Below are 16,342 nucleotides of genomic sequence, written 5' to 3' on the forward strand. Positions count from 1 at the left end.
TGATTGATATTGATTATTTTGCACTGTAATAAAAATAGGGAATTCTGGCTCCCCGAGGGAGGATAAGAAAGGATGGTCTAGTGGGTAGGCCAACGGACCAGAACTCAAGACCTGGGCTAAATTCCAAGCTCTGCCACAGATTTCCTGTGTTACTTTGGTAAAACATTTAACCTACGCTGTGCCTCAATTTCCCATCTGTAAAATTAGGTCACTACCTCCACGCCTCACTAGGATTTTGTGAGGTAAAATCAATTAAAGATTGTGAGGTGCTCAGAAACTGAGGTGATGTGGGCCATGTAAGTACCTCGACAGAGAAGAATTGGTGACACAATAGTGTTTGCATGTTTTATTACAGTTTACTTGGGTGAGGCTCATATTTAAGATGACTGTGCATTATAATACATCATGCTTTTTCAGTTTGCTAACAATCTCTATATTCTCAAGAAGAACACGCACGTTAGAGCTGCATAAGGTGCTTAGTCTCAAAAAGCACCCGTTTTCCCTTATTCAGAAAAATTCTGTAGGCCTGCTATATGCACTTGAACAAAACTGCATGTTGTCATGTTTGCCTACAGAAAAACCTGCTCCCAGTGGAATCGCATCTCTCTTTGATTTCAGTGGGACAGATTGGGCAAAATGAAGGAAAAACCGTAATCACAAGTGAAACAAAGGAAGATGCATTGAAATGAGAAACTGCGCAATTTATAGCAAAACAATTTCTTGTTCACAATCATAAGGGTTAGAATGAAAAACATAGTGGAACAAACACAGTTCTTTATGTCTTTGAAGCATCACTAATGAGCAAACTAGAAAATACAGTCACATTTCTAATGAAAAAGAACAGGAATTAGGATGGAGATTTGGGGCCCAGTCACACACTTGTTACTCAGGCAAAACTTTTGATGAAATCAATGGGATTTTCCCTGTGAAAGGAGTAAAGGACTGGGCCTTTTTAAGATTGTATGTTGAATTCTGCAAGGTAGAGACGATACATTTTGAGTACATGCTCTGGATGTCTTTACCTCTCTAAGATGTGACTGTACCTGAACCAATGAAGCCACTACCACCATGTGGATTTTCTTCCTAAATAGATAAAAATGGGCAAACTGTAAGTTAGAGAGGATTCCTTCTATCAGCTTCACTTCTTTCTTTTGTGCTTTTTGTCTTCGAGCTTCTTTAAAAATGTAATTCCTATTTCTGTCACATCGTCCCCCTTCAGTCTGTCCTGAACGAAGGTAACTTCTGCCACTAAGTGAACCTGGAGAGAAACAGGGCTCGTCACTTCATTTAAAGTAATTTTTCTTCCTTTTCTTCATTTAGTTCATCCAGCTGTTTATTCCCACCACAAGAGGGGCCCCTTTCTAAAGTTTCACTATAACGGAATTCTACAGAGATCCTTAAGAATTGCACATCACATTTGAGTTAAAATTATATTCTCCTTACACACAAATTTCATTCTGCTAACAATATGCCAATATTTTGGTTAGTAGTGCCTAATGTCAGAATGGTGTTTTTGCTTTTTTCTGAGGACATGAAACATAAAACAGGTGAGCTTCATATTGTAATCTCAAATTTCCCCCCACTGTGAAATAACACTTCCGTTAATACCCTTATAAAATATCAGAATCTTGAGATTGATTTACAGCCCTATACATAAAACTTTCCATTCTTATGGTACCTAGGAAATATATATTATGTGGCAAATTAGGTAGCATTTGTAGGAAAGAAGATTGTGGACAAAATTCATCCTTGGTGCAGTTCTACTGTCTTCAGTAAAGTGATACCAGAGTTGAATTTGGCCCTGCAAGTTCAACATGATGTGAGTTATGGCTTCTTTCTGTTTATTCTTTTCTAAAAGCTGAGATTTGAAAATAAAATATGTAACGTTTTTGATGTACCATAATTTAATTATTATTTTACTGAGCCAAATTCTTCTCTGTTACACCAGTGTAACAATGGAGCAACTCCATTTATTTGGATAGAGTAATTCTGAATTTACTGTGGTGTAAACTGAGAGCATAATTTCACTTGGTATATTTGGTGGGGTGCAGGAGTTGCTATTGCTACGTCTGATACTGAGATTAAATATTTATAAGTGATATTACATTTACTTATCCTGTAGTTCCACTTTCCTATATCTATAAGTAACAACAGATATACAAAAATTCAGTGTCCAGTTCTTTACCATTTCCAGGGCTCCTCTAATAACACCACAAAGGAGGTTACAGTAGCAAAGTGAACATCGTCCTGCTGGGAGCTCCTCCACAAAGTCCACTAAAGGGTTCTTGTCCAGCATTAAGAAGAATTCATTTTCTGTTGTGTTACTGCAGCTCACACTAGGGGTAATCCCAAGGTACATCTTGAACGCAACCTGTAAAGGGACAAAAAATGTGCCACTTGAAACTATTGCGTGTAAAACAGGCTAGAAGCTTTTAGATGCTACATTCTATTGTTCAGTTTACCAATGAGAACAGCAGTAAGGGCTGAGGCCAGACAGAGAATCCGGGAGCTATGACTGGCTCCCTGACAGCTTCCCACTCTGCTGTACCCCACATAAGCTAGACACAGCAGAGAATGTGGGCCTATATTGGATTCCAAATAGTGTAATAAAGGGGCACTGATTCCCTCCACATACAGTGGTTTTACTCTGGGGTCACTCCATTGGCTTCAGCAGAGTGACACTTCATTTATGCGAAATCCAAATTGGATCCAGGATTTTTAAGTATATTTCTGTAAACACTGATCATTGCTCAAGAACTCCCATGATCACCTACTATGTATTTCTGTTTCATTCTCATGTGAAGCTACAGTCAAATAACAGGAATGATAATGGAGATTGTGTTTTTATTTGACAACAGAGCAATACAGGTTCATAATACTGTCGATATGCAAAATCTGCTTCACTAGTAGCTAGTCCCATATGGGTGTATTTGTGAGGAAGGATATACAGTGACATCATCACTTTATCTAGGCTGCACTAAACCAGACACTGGCTGGGTATTTTTCTTCTCAAGAGCTCCTCCCTAATACATTGCTATAAACTGCTGCACAATAAACAAAGCCTCATTTTTTGTCTCTTTTGTGGAAATCAAACATGGATGGTATCCAAACCATTCTGAAATTCCTTATGAACCGGAAAACTGCCATTGGTTACAGTTTTATGGCTCTATTGACAGTGGGAAGCGAACGTTTATTTTCTCTCGTTGCTTTCAAGTGTCCCTGCAGCAATGAAAACTTCATCTATGGTTTGGTATTTCTCTTTGCCCCAGCCTGGGTGTTGCTAGTTATTGGGTATTTCATGAATAGCAGGATGTGGAAACTTTTCACAGGCTGCTGTTTGAATCCCAGGAAAATATTCCCCAAAGGGAACAGCTGCCGTTTCTTTTATGTCTTTGGACAAATCACCTTAAATGTTCTGATAGCTCCTGTGATGTGGCTTTCTGTGGCTTTGCTCAATGGAACTTTTTATGAATGTGCCATGAGTGGCTTGAAATATCCAGGGTACTTAAACACACTCTGCAGTAACAAATCTGTCAGGTGCTGGGAAGAGCTGAACAAAGTAGCTTGTGGCAAAACCACCATGTCCTCTTCGGAGAGTGAGGAATTAAAACTGACGCTTCAAGCACAGTCTCAGGTAAGAAATACAGAATAATTGCTTTGTTATTTAGAACAAAGTTTTGTATTACCTTTGCATTTAACAGCATGAGATCCTAACATCAGGTGCTAACATAGTAATTTAAAATCAGAATGCCTGTACAATGCAACAAAACAATATTGAATTGGTGAGGGGCAGATTCTATACACTTGCTCAAGTTGAGTAATGTCTTACTCCTCAAGTAGATCACTGAAATCAACACGAGTAAGAAAATTGGAATCAGAAAGTTTATTTCTTTAGTGGAAGAGAGTGACTCTTGGGAGAAGAATGTATTGCATTGCTAGAGAAGGCTGAAGTAATTAAAAAGTCAGATCTCTAGGATGTCATTTAGTTGAAGAGATACTATCAGAGTTTTAAAAAATTCAATTACAGATTTTAACTGTGTTACAAATAGCATCTTAGATTATTAAAACCAAAGCTATTTTTAAACAGCTGATTTCCTGTAAACAGTTTATAAGGTGTGACAAAGTTCCTGCTCTACCTTGCTCGGTCTTGCGCTTATTGGCGGATTTGCTCGCCTTGGAGCTTCACGGCAGCCCTCAGCTTGGCTGTTCTTCTGAACCCACAGTCCAGGTCGACTCCTGTGTCTGACCAGGAGTTGGGAGGATTTGGGGGGAACCCGGGCTCGCCCTCTACTCTGGGTTCCAGCCCAGGGCCCTGTGGAATGCAGCTGTCTAGAGTGTCTCCTGGAACAGCTGTGCGACAGCTACAACTCCCTGGGCTACTTCCCCATGGCCTCCTCCCAACACCTTCTTTATCCTCACCCTAGGACCTTCCTCCTGGTGTCTGATAATGCTTGTACACCTCAGTCCACATTCCCACTCTCAGCTCCTAGTGCCCCTTGCTCCCAGCTCCTCACACGCACACCACAAACTGAAGTGAGCTCCTTTTAAAAACCCAGGTGCCCTGATTAGCCTGCCTTAATTGATTCTAGCAGCTTCTTGATTGGCTGCAGGTGTTCTAATCAGCCTGTCTTAATTGTCTCCAGAAGGTTCCTGATTGTTCTGAAACCTTCCCTGTTACCTTACCCAGGAAAAAGGGACCTACTTAGCCTGCTCTCCTACTGCTACCCTCTGGCCTGGGCTTTTCTTGCTTTTTGCCCCTGCTTTCGGCTTCCCCACCTCTCTCCCTTTTTTTTTCTTTTTGTTGTTTTTCTTTCTTTCTCTGCTGTTGCTAGAGTGGTGGCCGGCTGCCAGCCGGCTGTTAGTCCCCCCGCCCCCACCTGCCCTCGGACGCTGCTGCCGCTCCAGCTGAACCCCCCCCCGCCAAGAGAGGGGGGGCCTGCTGACCTGCTCCCCTGAGGGGGAGAGTGGAAGGACCCAGCCCCCAGACCCAGCTGCTTGCTGTTTATTTGTGGACCCGTCTCCAGCTGAGAGAATTTCTTATCACTTGCTCCAGCATCCCTGGAAAGTTGGAGCTGTGAAAAAGAAAGCCTGGACAAGGAAGGAAAACAGCCGTCTACCGGAGGAACACCACCCGGGGAATCTACAAATCGCCGTGGAGGGGGCCCAAGACTGAATAACTTTCGAACTGTGCTCTCGTGTGGGGGGAGGCCTTGACTGTGTCGTGACTGTGTTTGTAGGGACACAGGGGGTGTGGCACGGAGCTGCCCCCCGATCCATCTGTGTCCCCCCCACACTACTATCCTCATCACTGCCCCCTCCATCGTCATTGCTGGCTGTTTAACATCTGCCTCTGGACTTAGCTGCTCGCCCTGATTCCACCATGTGGGCCAGAAGCATTAGCCAACCAAACAGGACTCTCTGGACAAGCGTACAGTGGTTCATGTGCCCCATCCCAAACTGTCCATCCCACAGTCTGTCCCTTTTTACCTGACCCCAACTCCAGTTAACCACCTGCCACCGCCCTCATTGGGGCATCGGCAATGGAGGGCACCGGGGTGACCTCCGCCGCTGCTATGCCCACCGCCTCCCCAGACTCTAGGGGAGCCCCCGCAGCTGGCGGGAAAGGCCAGGGCAAGAAGAAGGGAAAGGGCCCCGCTAAAACCACCAGACCCTCCGTGGCAGGGGCCGCCCCCACTGCTGCGGCCCCGCCACCGACCACGGCGTCCCTCACCTCTGCCCCCTTCCCCTGCTCTGCGGGTGTCCCTCCCTCACCCCCCACGACGTATGCCCGGGCAGCGGCAGCCCCCCCGCCTACCACCTCGTCATCTCTCCCGCCCACCACCTCCGCCACCATCAACAATGGCCAGGGCCCCTTTCCCACCATGACAAGGAAGCACGGTTTCCGATGCCTCCTGGTGCCCGCCTCGCCCCACGTGGAGACCTATGTGCGGGCGTTGGCGAGGGTGGTGGGGCCCTCAGCCATTGTGGCAGCCTCCAAAATGTATGGGAAGGTCGTCTTCTTCTTAGCGTCGGAGGCTGCCGCCCAGGAGGCAGTGGAGAGGGGCCTGGCGGTGTGGGGGGTGTTTGTCCCCCTAGAGCTGCTGGAGGACCTGGGCGTCCGCCTTGTCCTGACCTCTGTCCCTCCTTTTCTCCCCAATGCTGCCCTGTTACCCGCCCTTTCCACCCTGGGGAAACCTGTTTCTGTCATCAGCCCTCTCCCGTTAGGCTGCAAGGACCCCACCTTCCATCACATCTTTTCCTTCTGCCGGCAAGTGCAGCTTCTACTGCCATCGGCGGCGCATGACAGAGAGGCTCTCGAGGGGTCCTTCCTAGTCCCCCACCAGGGGGCCTGTTACTGGGTGTATATCTCCACGGGGGAAGCCCTGTGCTACCTCTGCCGGGCGTCAGGGCATGTCCGGAGAGACTGCCCCTTAGCCCGGCAAGGAGGGGCACCTGGGATCCCTGAGACCCGGAAGGACATCGGCCCCGTCATTGCCGACGCCCCTGGACGCCCGATACCCGAACCTGCCCCCCCTCCTCTTTGGACCACCACTTCTCCCGCTCAGGCCCAAGGGGCACCTCCCCTACAATGCCCAGACGAGCGGGAGAGCCCCGCCCTCGCTGCTGACAAACTGGCAGGGCCTATGGAGGAGGGTGTGGCAGAGATACCACCAGGCATGGGAGAGAGCCTGCCCCAGGGAGACTCCTCCCTCCCTTATGCTGCCCCATCGTCCCCCGCCCAAGCCCCTGAGCCATCGCCTTTACCCCCTGATATGACCCCTGCTAAACAGCCCCCAGATGATGCCATGGAGGGCTGGGCCCTAGTCCAGAGGAAGCGAGGCAAGCGAAAGGCTTGAGCTCTGCCTCATCTACCTGAGGTGGAGGCCCCCCGGAAGACCAGGAAGGGGGGCACCGATGCCGAACCTTCCGCTTTGCCCACAAGTGCGTCCCATCCACCGGTGTCAGCCAGGAAAGACGTGGTAGCATCGGAAGGTAGTGTCTCCCCTCCATGGGAGACCTCCCGTCCGAGACCCTCGAGGAAGCCCCTTCTGTCCTGACACTACCCGAAGCCCCCGTGAACCCCAAGGCAACCATCATGGCGGGTGCCAGCGGGGAGAACCCCGGGGCGTTCTCGCCTCCATTTTCGAGGAGATCGAGGCCCTAGATCTGACCCCGGTCGCCCGGGGGAGGACGACCTTTTGCCAGAAAACCTCGATTTGGGCGACCTCACTCCACCCCTCTTTTCGCCATGCTCCCTCCCCCTAACTGCTGTTTCTGCTCCCACCTCCGAGGAGCCCCTGGACTCCTCCATCGACCTGGCCACTGATGGCAACCCGCTGACGACCACTGAGCCTGCTCAGGTGACAGCCAGCGCCACGCGGCCGGGACACGAGCCGCCAGGGGCACCCCCCGTTGGTGCGGAGCAATCGATTTCCTTTCCGGGAAGGGAACCAACAGAAGATAATCCACCTCCTGATGCTGTAGCTGCTAAATTCACCATAGAGCCTGCGCCCGGTATCACTGAAAACTCCCTCCCTACCCCCTTAACCCTCGAGCCTGATCGGGAGGCGCCATCATCCAGCTGCTCGCCTCCCGAAACCCAGAACCTCGCCTCTGCCCCTGCCCCTGCCCCTGCCCCTATCCCTATCCAGTCTACCTCCTGCGATGTTATCGCCGCCCCCGGGGCTGTCTCCCTCCCTTTTCCAACCGATGACCCCCAGGGAGCGGCTTTTGCGTTCTCCTGCCCCGACCCATTCGGGGCTGCTATTTTCCCTCCACTGCCCCCTACCGCCCCAGGGTTTGAGACGGGCCTAGAAGCTCCAGCCCATTAGGCACTCCGTCGGGGGTCCGCACCCTGCTTGTCCGTTTTAGTGGGCCACGGGGCTGCACCAAGGGCCCCGCTGGGGAACAACCGGGAAACCGTAACCTCCCCCCCCTCCCCCCATGAGCTGTGAGGAGAGCTGCGGAAGTTTTTAGAGGATGTCCGTGGCTCCTGCAACAAGGTACAGCTTGCTCTCCAGCGATGGGGGGATTTTTTTCAAATCCTCCGGGCCACAAGGGCCCTCATGGGGGAAGGTAAAGGGACAGGGAAGCACGATGCAGCGGCCTACTGGCGGGTCCACATCTTCCGTGACCAATTACTCCCCTACGGGATGGGTCAAGGACTGTCGCGCGGCCGACTGGGGGATGCGAGCATCCCTGCCAGTGAGGATCCCCCCCGGCCCTCCCCATGACACCTCTCACCATCGCAATGTTGAACACCCGGGGTTGTAGGATGGCTCTCCGCAGGTCCCAGGTGCTCTCCTTCCTTCGGGAGGGAGGGTACTCTGTGATTTTCCTGCAGGAGACCCATACGGATCCGACGCCGAAGATAGTTGGTGGCTGGAGTGGGGGGACAGGGTCTATTTTAGCCATTCCACGATTCGGCAGGCTGGAGTGGCGACCCTGTTCTCTCCCGACCTACAGCCCAAGGTGTTAGGGATCGCCGAGGCCGTGCAGGGTCGCCTGCTGCAACTCCAGGTCTGTATAGAGGGGCTTGTGGTTAACCTCATTAACGTCTATGCCCCGACATCAAGCCCGGAGCGGCTGCAATTCTATCAGCAGGCTTCCGCCTTCCTCGGCACCTTAGATTCTCACGAGTGCCTGGTCCTGGGAGGGGATTTTAATACCACCCTCGAGGAGCGAGACCGCTCGGGGACCGAGCAGTGCCTGGCCACTGCAGACACCCTCCGGGAGATAGTTGAACATCACTCCCTAGTGGACATCTGGTGTGACCACCACCCGGATGACACTTCCACGTTCACCTTTGTCCAGGTGGAAGCCCATCGGTCGAGCCACTCCTGGTTGGACCGCATTTATCCATCACGCTTCCATCTCTCACGAGCCCACTCCTCCAGCATTCGGCTGGCCCCATTTTCTGACCATCACCTAGCCACCATGAAAGCCTCCCTCTGTGCGGAGAGGCCGGGGCCGGCCTATAGGCATTTTAACAACAGCCTTTTGGAGGACGAGGGCTTCATGACGTCCTTCCGGGAATTCTGGCTGGCTTGGCGAGGGCAGCGGCGTGCCTTTCCCTCGGCGCGGCGATAGTGGAACCTGGGGAAGGTGCTCGCCTGGCTTTTCTGCCGCAACTACACCTGGGGCACCAGCCGACGGAGAAATGCGGCGATAGAGCAGTTGGAACGGGAGGTCTTAGAGATGGAGAGGCGTCTGGCCGTCAGCCCCGAAGACCCGCTCCTCTGCGGAGCGTTCCGGGAGAAGCGGGAGGAGCTCCGGGCTCTCGAGGACCATCGGGCCCAGGGCGCCTTTGTTTGATCCCGCATCCGCCTCCTTCGGGAGATGGATCGCGGCTCCCGCTTCTTCTATGCCCTGGAGAAAACGAGGGGGGCCAAGAAACACGTCACCTGCCTCCTGGCAGAAGATGGCACCCCCCTCATGGAACTGGCGGAGATGTGCGGGAGGGCCCGAGCCTTCTATGCAAGTCTTTTCTCCCCGGATCTGACCGACCCTAGCGCTTGCAGAGTGCTTTGGGAGGAGCTCACTACGGTCAGCGCGAGCGACCGAGACCGGCTAGAGTTGCCTCTCACTGTGGCCGAGTTCTTGGAAGCCCTCCGTCATATGCCCACTAATAAGTCTCCAGGCATGGACGGGCTGACCGTGGAGTTCTACCGCGTATTTTGGGACATCCTCGGCCCAGACCTAGTCACCGTCTGGGCCGAGTCTCTGCAGAGCGGGGTCCTCCCTCTCTCGTGCAGGCGAGCTGTGCTAGCCTTATTGACGAAGAAGGGGGACCTCCGCGATTTACGAAATTGGCGTCCCATCTTGCTCCTCAGCACGGACTACAAAATCGTAGCGAAAGCAATCTCGCTGCGGCTAGGGTCTGTGCTGGCGGACGTGATCCACCCAGACCAGACCTACATCATCCCGGACCGCAGTATCTCTGATAACCTATTTCTGGTTCGGGACCTTTTGGAACTCGGGCGTAGAGACGGTCTGTCGTTCGCCCTCCTGTCCCTAGATCAGGAGAAGGCGTTTGATAGGGTGGACCACGGGTACCTCCTGAGCACTCTGCAGGCGTTTGGCTTCGGACCCCAGTTTGTGGGTTTTCTCTGGGTGCTGTATGCTTCCGCAGAGTGTCTGGTTAAGCTCAACTGGACCCTGACTGAACCGGTCAGCTTCGGGCGAGGAGTACGGCAGGGGTGCCCCCTCTCAGGCAAGCTGTACGCTCTGGTGATCGAGTCCTTCCTCTGTCTCCTCTGCAGGAGGTTGACAGGGTTGGTGCTGCGGGAGCCGGAGCCGCGGCTGGTCCTGTTGGCGTACGCTGATGACGTGCTCCTCGTGATCCAGGACCCTGGCGACTTGGCGCGGGTGGAGGCTTGCCAGGCCATCTATTCGGCAGCCTCCTCCACCCGGGTCAACTGGGTCAAGAGCTCTGGCTTGGCGGTAGGAGACTGGCGGCAGGCAGGATCCCTCCCACCCGCGCTTCAGACCATCCGGTGGAGCGCGGGTCCGCTGCTCTACCTCGGCGTTTACCTTTCTGCCACGCATCCCTCTCCGCCAGAGAACTGGGAAAATTTAGGGGGCGGGGTGATAGAGCAGCTCTGGAAATGGACGGGACTACTCCAATGTCTCTCCCTCCAAGGGAGAGCGCTAGTGCTTAATCAACTAGTCCTGTCCATGCTCTGGTACCGGCTCAACACCCTGGTCCCGGCCCCGGGTTTCCTGACCAACCTCCGGACATCGATTCTGGGGTTCTTTTGGTCAGGAATGCACTGGGCCCCTGTATGGGTTCTTCATCTACCCCTGAAGGAAGGAGGACAGGGCCTGAAGTGTCTACACACTCAGGTCCGTGTCTTCTGCCTCCATGCCCTACAGAGGCTCCTCTATGGTGCAGGCAGTTCGGCGTGGAGCACACTGGCGCACGCCATCCTGCGCTGCATCCGAGGGCTTCGATATGACCGGCAGCTCTTTTATCTCCGTCCGGGAGGTCTTCCGCGAGACCTCTCTGGGCTGCTGGTCTTCTACCAGGACCTTCTCCGGACTTGGAAATTGTTTTTAATGACCAGGTCCATGGCGGCCACCGAGGGTGTAGATCTCCTCGCGGAGCCCCTGCTACACAACCCCCAGCTCCGTGTGCAGGTGGCAGAGTCCCGCTCGGTGTGCCAGAGCTTGATCCTGGCAGAAGTCACGAGAGTCGGAGACCTCCTGGACTGCGACCGGGGAGACTGGCTGGATCCCCTGACGCTCGCCCGGCGCATGGGGCTCTCCAGACCTCGTACCCCCCAGCGCGTACTTCAGGAGGTGAAGGCCACTTTGCCGCCCGCTGCTCGAGCTTACCTCGACCGGGTCCTGCTTGAGGACACGTCCCACCCACCCTCTACCCCAGGCCTGCCGGACTTTTTAATTGGACCCCTGCCCCGCAGATCCAATCGACCCCCCACCCCTTCACTGCGAGCCGGCTGCATGAACTGCAGCTGGTACGCTTCCAAACCGTGCCAAGGAAACATCTATACACGCTCGCGCTCCACACCCTTCACGCCCTCACCCTAGTGTCCCGCCCCGACACAAAGTGGCGAGACCTTCTGCCACCTTTGGAGAGTGAGCAGCCCCGGTGGGCCAGCCTATATTCCACCTTGGTTCCGAGGCCCGTCGGGGACATCAGTTGGCGGCTCCTTCACAGAGCTGTGAGCACGGGCACGTACTTGGCACGGTTCACCCCCATCCCAGATACTTGTCCCTTTTGTGGTGTGAGGGAAACCCTGGCGCACGTATATCTGGAGTGCGCCAGGCTGCAGCCCCTGTTCCAGCTCCTCACAAATCTCCTATTATATTTGGTTGCATTTTTCCCCTCACCTTTTTATTTATGCACTCCCTATCCGTGGCCTCACAAAGTCGCGGGATCTCCTAGTTAACCTCCTTCTGGCCCTGGCTAAAACGGCCATCTATAAAACCAGAGAGAGGAGGTTGGCCGATGGAGTTTCCTGTGACTGTGGGGCCATTTTCCGATCCTCGGTCTGTTCACGTATCCGGGCAGAGTTCCTCTGGGCGGTGTCCACCGACTCCCTTGATGCTTTTGAGGAGCGGTGGGTGCTGTCCAAGGTTCTCTGCTTGGTGTCCCCGTCTGGGTCCTTTTGTCTGACCCTTTGATTGGGGGAGAGAGTAAGGGGCCCCAGCCATTGCTGCTGCGGACACCACCACCCTAGAGGGGTTCTTTCACACGTGGGTGCATGTGACCCCCACCCCCCGGATTGTCCACCCCACAGTCTGCCCCTCTTGTTGGGTGCTTTCAGAGGAGGGAATTGTTGGTGACACTCGGGCGTGGCACCAGGTAACTCGAGGGGGTGGAAGACCACGAGAGTCGAGGAAGCCCCCCGCTCTGGGCCCGGGCAAGCTTGAACACTTCCCTCCCCTGAAGCTAATGAGAAAACAATTGTGATTGGTTGCTGTGTTACACATTGCATATGCTGCTGTTTTTACTTTGTAAGTGTATTATGCAAATAAAAACATCTTTTGCTTCAAAAAAAAAAAATTACTCTCTTATAGCCATCTGTCCTGACCCTGTCACAAAGGCTTATTTCATTTTGCATTTCTCTCATCTCAGATAATGAAAATGGACTAGTTAGTTTCACTTCTATAGGAAATGTTTTTATTATCGGAAGGAAAATAGAACTATAACAGTTACAATGAAATAACAAAAAACATACAAAGGTAAAGACATATTACTCACTCATATCCCACAATTCTATTTTATGTTTGTTCATTGCTTTGTGATATAAGAAAACTCGGTGTAAAAGAACTAAAGAAATTAAAAAGAGAAAGGAAAGGAGGGAAAGATGCATGTCAAGTTACTGCATCCCAAGCAGAAGAAATATCGTGCAGAGTCAGAAAATTATCATCATACAACAGTCACATCAATCTATAACAGTTGCCAATGCTGGAGACAGGTTAATTTTCAGGTCCTCATGCACTGGAAGAATCCTGCAATGTATGGGTTACAAACAGTGCAGGAGGATATTTTATTGTTCAGAAAAATCAGAGTCCAGAAAATTAGAATTAAAAGCTTGGACGTGTGTCTATTGGTCTTAAGTTGCATATATGGGAAACAGTGAAAGTTATCTAGCTAGCTGATTGTGCATGAGCAGCTAGATCGTAGAAGCACAGAGTTCCCCATGTCAGAGGGGAGCACTGAAGTGGTAAAAGGATGGATTATATGGGAAAAAATTCATGTCACAAATTCTGCCAGGTAGTACCAGCATGATTTGAAAATAAGCAAAATGAGGCTGTTCTTTAAACACCTCCCCTCAAATTTTTTAGTCAATAAAAAAACAAATGGTTCATCAGCATGCTCTGTTTCACACATTTCTGTGAGGAAATTGTTTATATATTTCTCTCAGGTAAATATAGATTTTACCTGGTAATTATTTATACATGACAGGTTGCAGATCTCCATGTCATCACTATTAGAGCTCTCTGGAGCATGACAGTTCCATTTTACAGCAACATTTGAGGTCTTCACATTTATGAAAACACACATTTTTGCACAATGGAATTCTGTCAGCTGAGCATTTCAATTTGGAAAGGCTGGGGTATGTCTGTGTGGGGCTGGTGGTTGGAGCACTGGTCTGTGAGCTGCTGGTTGAAATCCTGCAGGAAAGGATTGGTTTCTACAAATTTCTCAGTAAAAGAAATGTTGACAACAAAAGTTTTTAAAATGTCAAAACATCCTGTTTTGACATTTTTAGAAGGAAGTTTTAGGTTTTTTGTTTGTAATGGCTTTTGTTTTGAAGTTTTAGTTAACTTATACTCAAAAAGATAATTAAAAAATTGAAATAAAACATTTTGATTTAACCTCCTCCCATATTATTGATGATTGATACACACTCCTCCCATATTATTGATGTGTGAAAATTTGTAAGCTTTTGACTTTCCTTCCCAATTCAGGATGGGAACACTTTTTGAAGTCTCAAAAATTCTTGTGGGACAGGAAAACGGTTCCCCACCCAGCTCTAGTGCTAATTTGCCCTCTTCTCCCTACATACATTTTCCTTGGAGTGATGAAACACACTGAGCAATATCAAACATGTTATACACCCGTATATTTCTGTGTTGAAATCTGAGCAGCTGAGACCTTGATACCATCTTCTCTAACCTATTTGGTGAGATGGGTTTATATAAATACGACACCATTCCTGCAAGAGGGAAGCTTCATTTTTAAAATAATGCTGTGCATTTTTAAAATGCTTTGGCTGATCATTTTGACTTTTCTACCAGCCAGTTAAGAAAACTATAAAAGACACAGGACGGTCTTGTGGTTAAGGCAGTAGATTTGGATGATCTGGATTCACTTCCTGTAACTGTTAACCAGTCACTTAATCATTCTGTGCGTCAGTTCCCCATTGGCAAAATAGGATTAATATAGTTCCTTTCTCCCACCCTTTATCTGTCTTCTCTATTTAGACTGTAAGCTGTTTGAGGCAAGGACTGTCTCTTACTATGTGCATGTACAGCACTTTGCTCAATGAAACCCTTATCTCAGTAGGGACCTCTAGGCACGACAGTAATACAAATAATGAATAATAATTTAAAAACCACACAAATCTGTGGCAAAATACAAAATGTAGGGTATTCAGTATTCTTGATCCTCACTTATGGCATATATGTATTTGTTTTTTCTCAAAATACAGAACTCCTGTTGACATCAGTGCGAGTTTTGGGTACAAAATGAATAAAAAGAAATATGCAATATTGATCTATACTGTGGCTAAGAGATCCACACTGAGGCTGGGAAAAGAATACTGTATCCTCAACATGAAGAACTGTGACTGTCAGTTATTTCTGATCTAAGTGAAATTTAGATTCAGGGGTTTTTTTTTAAGTGCATGGCTTGTTTATTTTCTTTTCCAGGTTCTAGGGTGGTGCATCATAGTCACTACAGCTCTTTTGTCTCTGTTAACCACCTGTTGTGCCAGGTGCCAATCTAAAATCAGCCACCTCCAAATGAAGTTCTGGAGGATCTACATAGAGAAGGAGAGAGAACAATTGGAACAACTTTTCCAGCTATATTCTACCAAACTCAGTGAACGAAACCTGACGAGCTTTTTTGAGAACAAAGAACCAGATGCCTTTCCTATGCCAACCTTCCAGGCCTGGGAAGACGCTTCTCAACTCTACTCTTTCAACAGCAGTGAGCAGCACTACAGCACCCTTCATAGACTGGTCGAAGATGGCAAGAAAGACATCAGTGAGGAAAGAGAGACAATGCTGGACTTCGTAGATGGACGGGAAATAGTATAGCTAACAGCCATGTTCAGTCTTTTTAAATATTTTGCTAGTGTGATTTAATTTTAACAGTCTTAATCTTTATATTTCGCTGATAGTGGCCTCTCTTTCTCCATTCTTTCTTTCTCTCCCAACCAGTGGCATGCCATCTATGAGTGCAACACACACATTGTATGCCCAACCAACTGTGCGCCATCCAACTGGCAACGCAAATCCAACCTGTGGGATGATTCCGGTCCGGCCCCAAAATGGCATCCTCTGCACACCATGACCTTGCACACACCATATATGTGAGGTCATGCTGCATAAAGGATGCCATTTTGGACTGCCTATGGCATGCAAATGAGTTGTTGCATCATGCCATACTAAAACTGTCATGGCACACCATCGTTCCCAACTATATGCCTGCTCAAGAAAGGTGGAAAGAAAGTTCTTCTGTGCTTCAGACTCCTAATCCAAACCTCACTGGAATCAATGGGAATCTTTCAGTTGACTTCAGTGGGCTTTAGATCAGGCCCCAACAGTATAAAGAATTCAGCATAGATTTTGATAAGATGATTTGTTCAACGTCAACAAATGCAATAGTTCTTTGCGTACAACATATAGCATCTCATATCATTTAAATGAAGAAAATATCAAAGGTGGCTATTTAATTTAAATAATGCATTATTATTATTTTTCTCCCATTGGAAGTCTGGGAATCCTTCCTGTGTAATGGTAGAAAGCTCCCATTTCTGCTTCTGGAGGGTTCTGCAATGTTGGGACTTAAACATGTCTCTGGTGCAGGAATGTAGAATCTTGTCTGTCGTTGGCCTTGGTCCAGTGGAAAACTGAAGAGGTCAGAGGAAATTCCACATATATAGAGAACAAAATATTTTTGTGGTAGGCTGATTTTATTGAGTGTCTGCAGCTGCTAAAATGTTGGAAAGTTAAAATAAATCTGGGGTGAGATAAATTAGCAGTCAGAGTACAGGTGAGGTGACTGTGGTATCAAGGTTCCTAATAAGTGCATTAATCACATAGCGCTGTGATTTCTCATAAGGATTTTGAATTCAGAACTTGG

The 16,342-nt window shown here is 49.6% G+C and overlaps 2 protein-coding genes across 2 annotated transcripts in view; one reads left to right on the forward strand and one right to left on the reverse strand.

Annotated features, from left to right (window-relative positions):
• Positions 1 to 1,131: 1,131 nt before the first annotated feature.
• Positions 1,132 to 16,342, reverse strand: part of TRAPPC3L (trafficking protein particle complex subunit 3L) — a 44,942-nt gene continuing 29,731 nt past the window's right edge. The window contains exons 5-6 of the mRNA XM_074946914.1: positions 2,186 to 2,371; positions 1,132 to 1,258 (exon numbers count right to left, since the gene is read on the reverse strand). Of these exons, the coding sequence (XP_074803015.1) occupies positions 1,139 to 1,258; positions 2,186 to 2,371 (306 nt within the window). The 3' untranslated portion in view covers positions 1,132 to 1,138. The remainder of the gene's footprint in view (positions 1,259 to 2,185; positions 2,372 to 16,342) is intronic.
• On the forward strand, positions 3,095 to 15,391 carry LOC141983958 (calcium homeostasis modulator protein 5-like). The gene is made up of 2 exons (XM_074946912.1): positions 3,095 to 3,634; positions 14,905 to 15,391. Exons 1-2 carry the CDS (start codon positions 3,095 to 3,097, stop codon positions 15,292 to 15,294), a joined length of 930 nt encoding a protein of 309 aa, XP_074803013.1. The 3' UTR covers positions 15,295 to 15,391.

Source organism: Natator depressus, chromosome 3 (genome assembly GCF_965152275.1).
Source record: "Natator depressus isolate rNatDep1 chromosome 3, rNatDep2.hap1, whole genome shotgun sequence".
Lineage (NCBI taxonomy): Eukaryota > Metazoa > Chordata > Testudines > Cheloniidae > Natator > Natator depressus.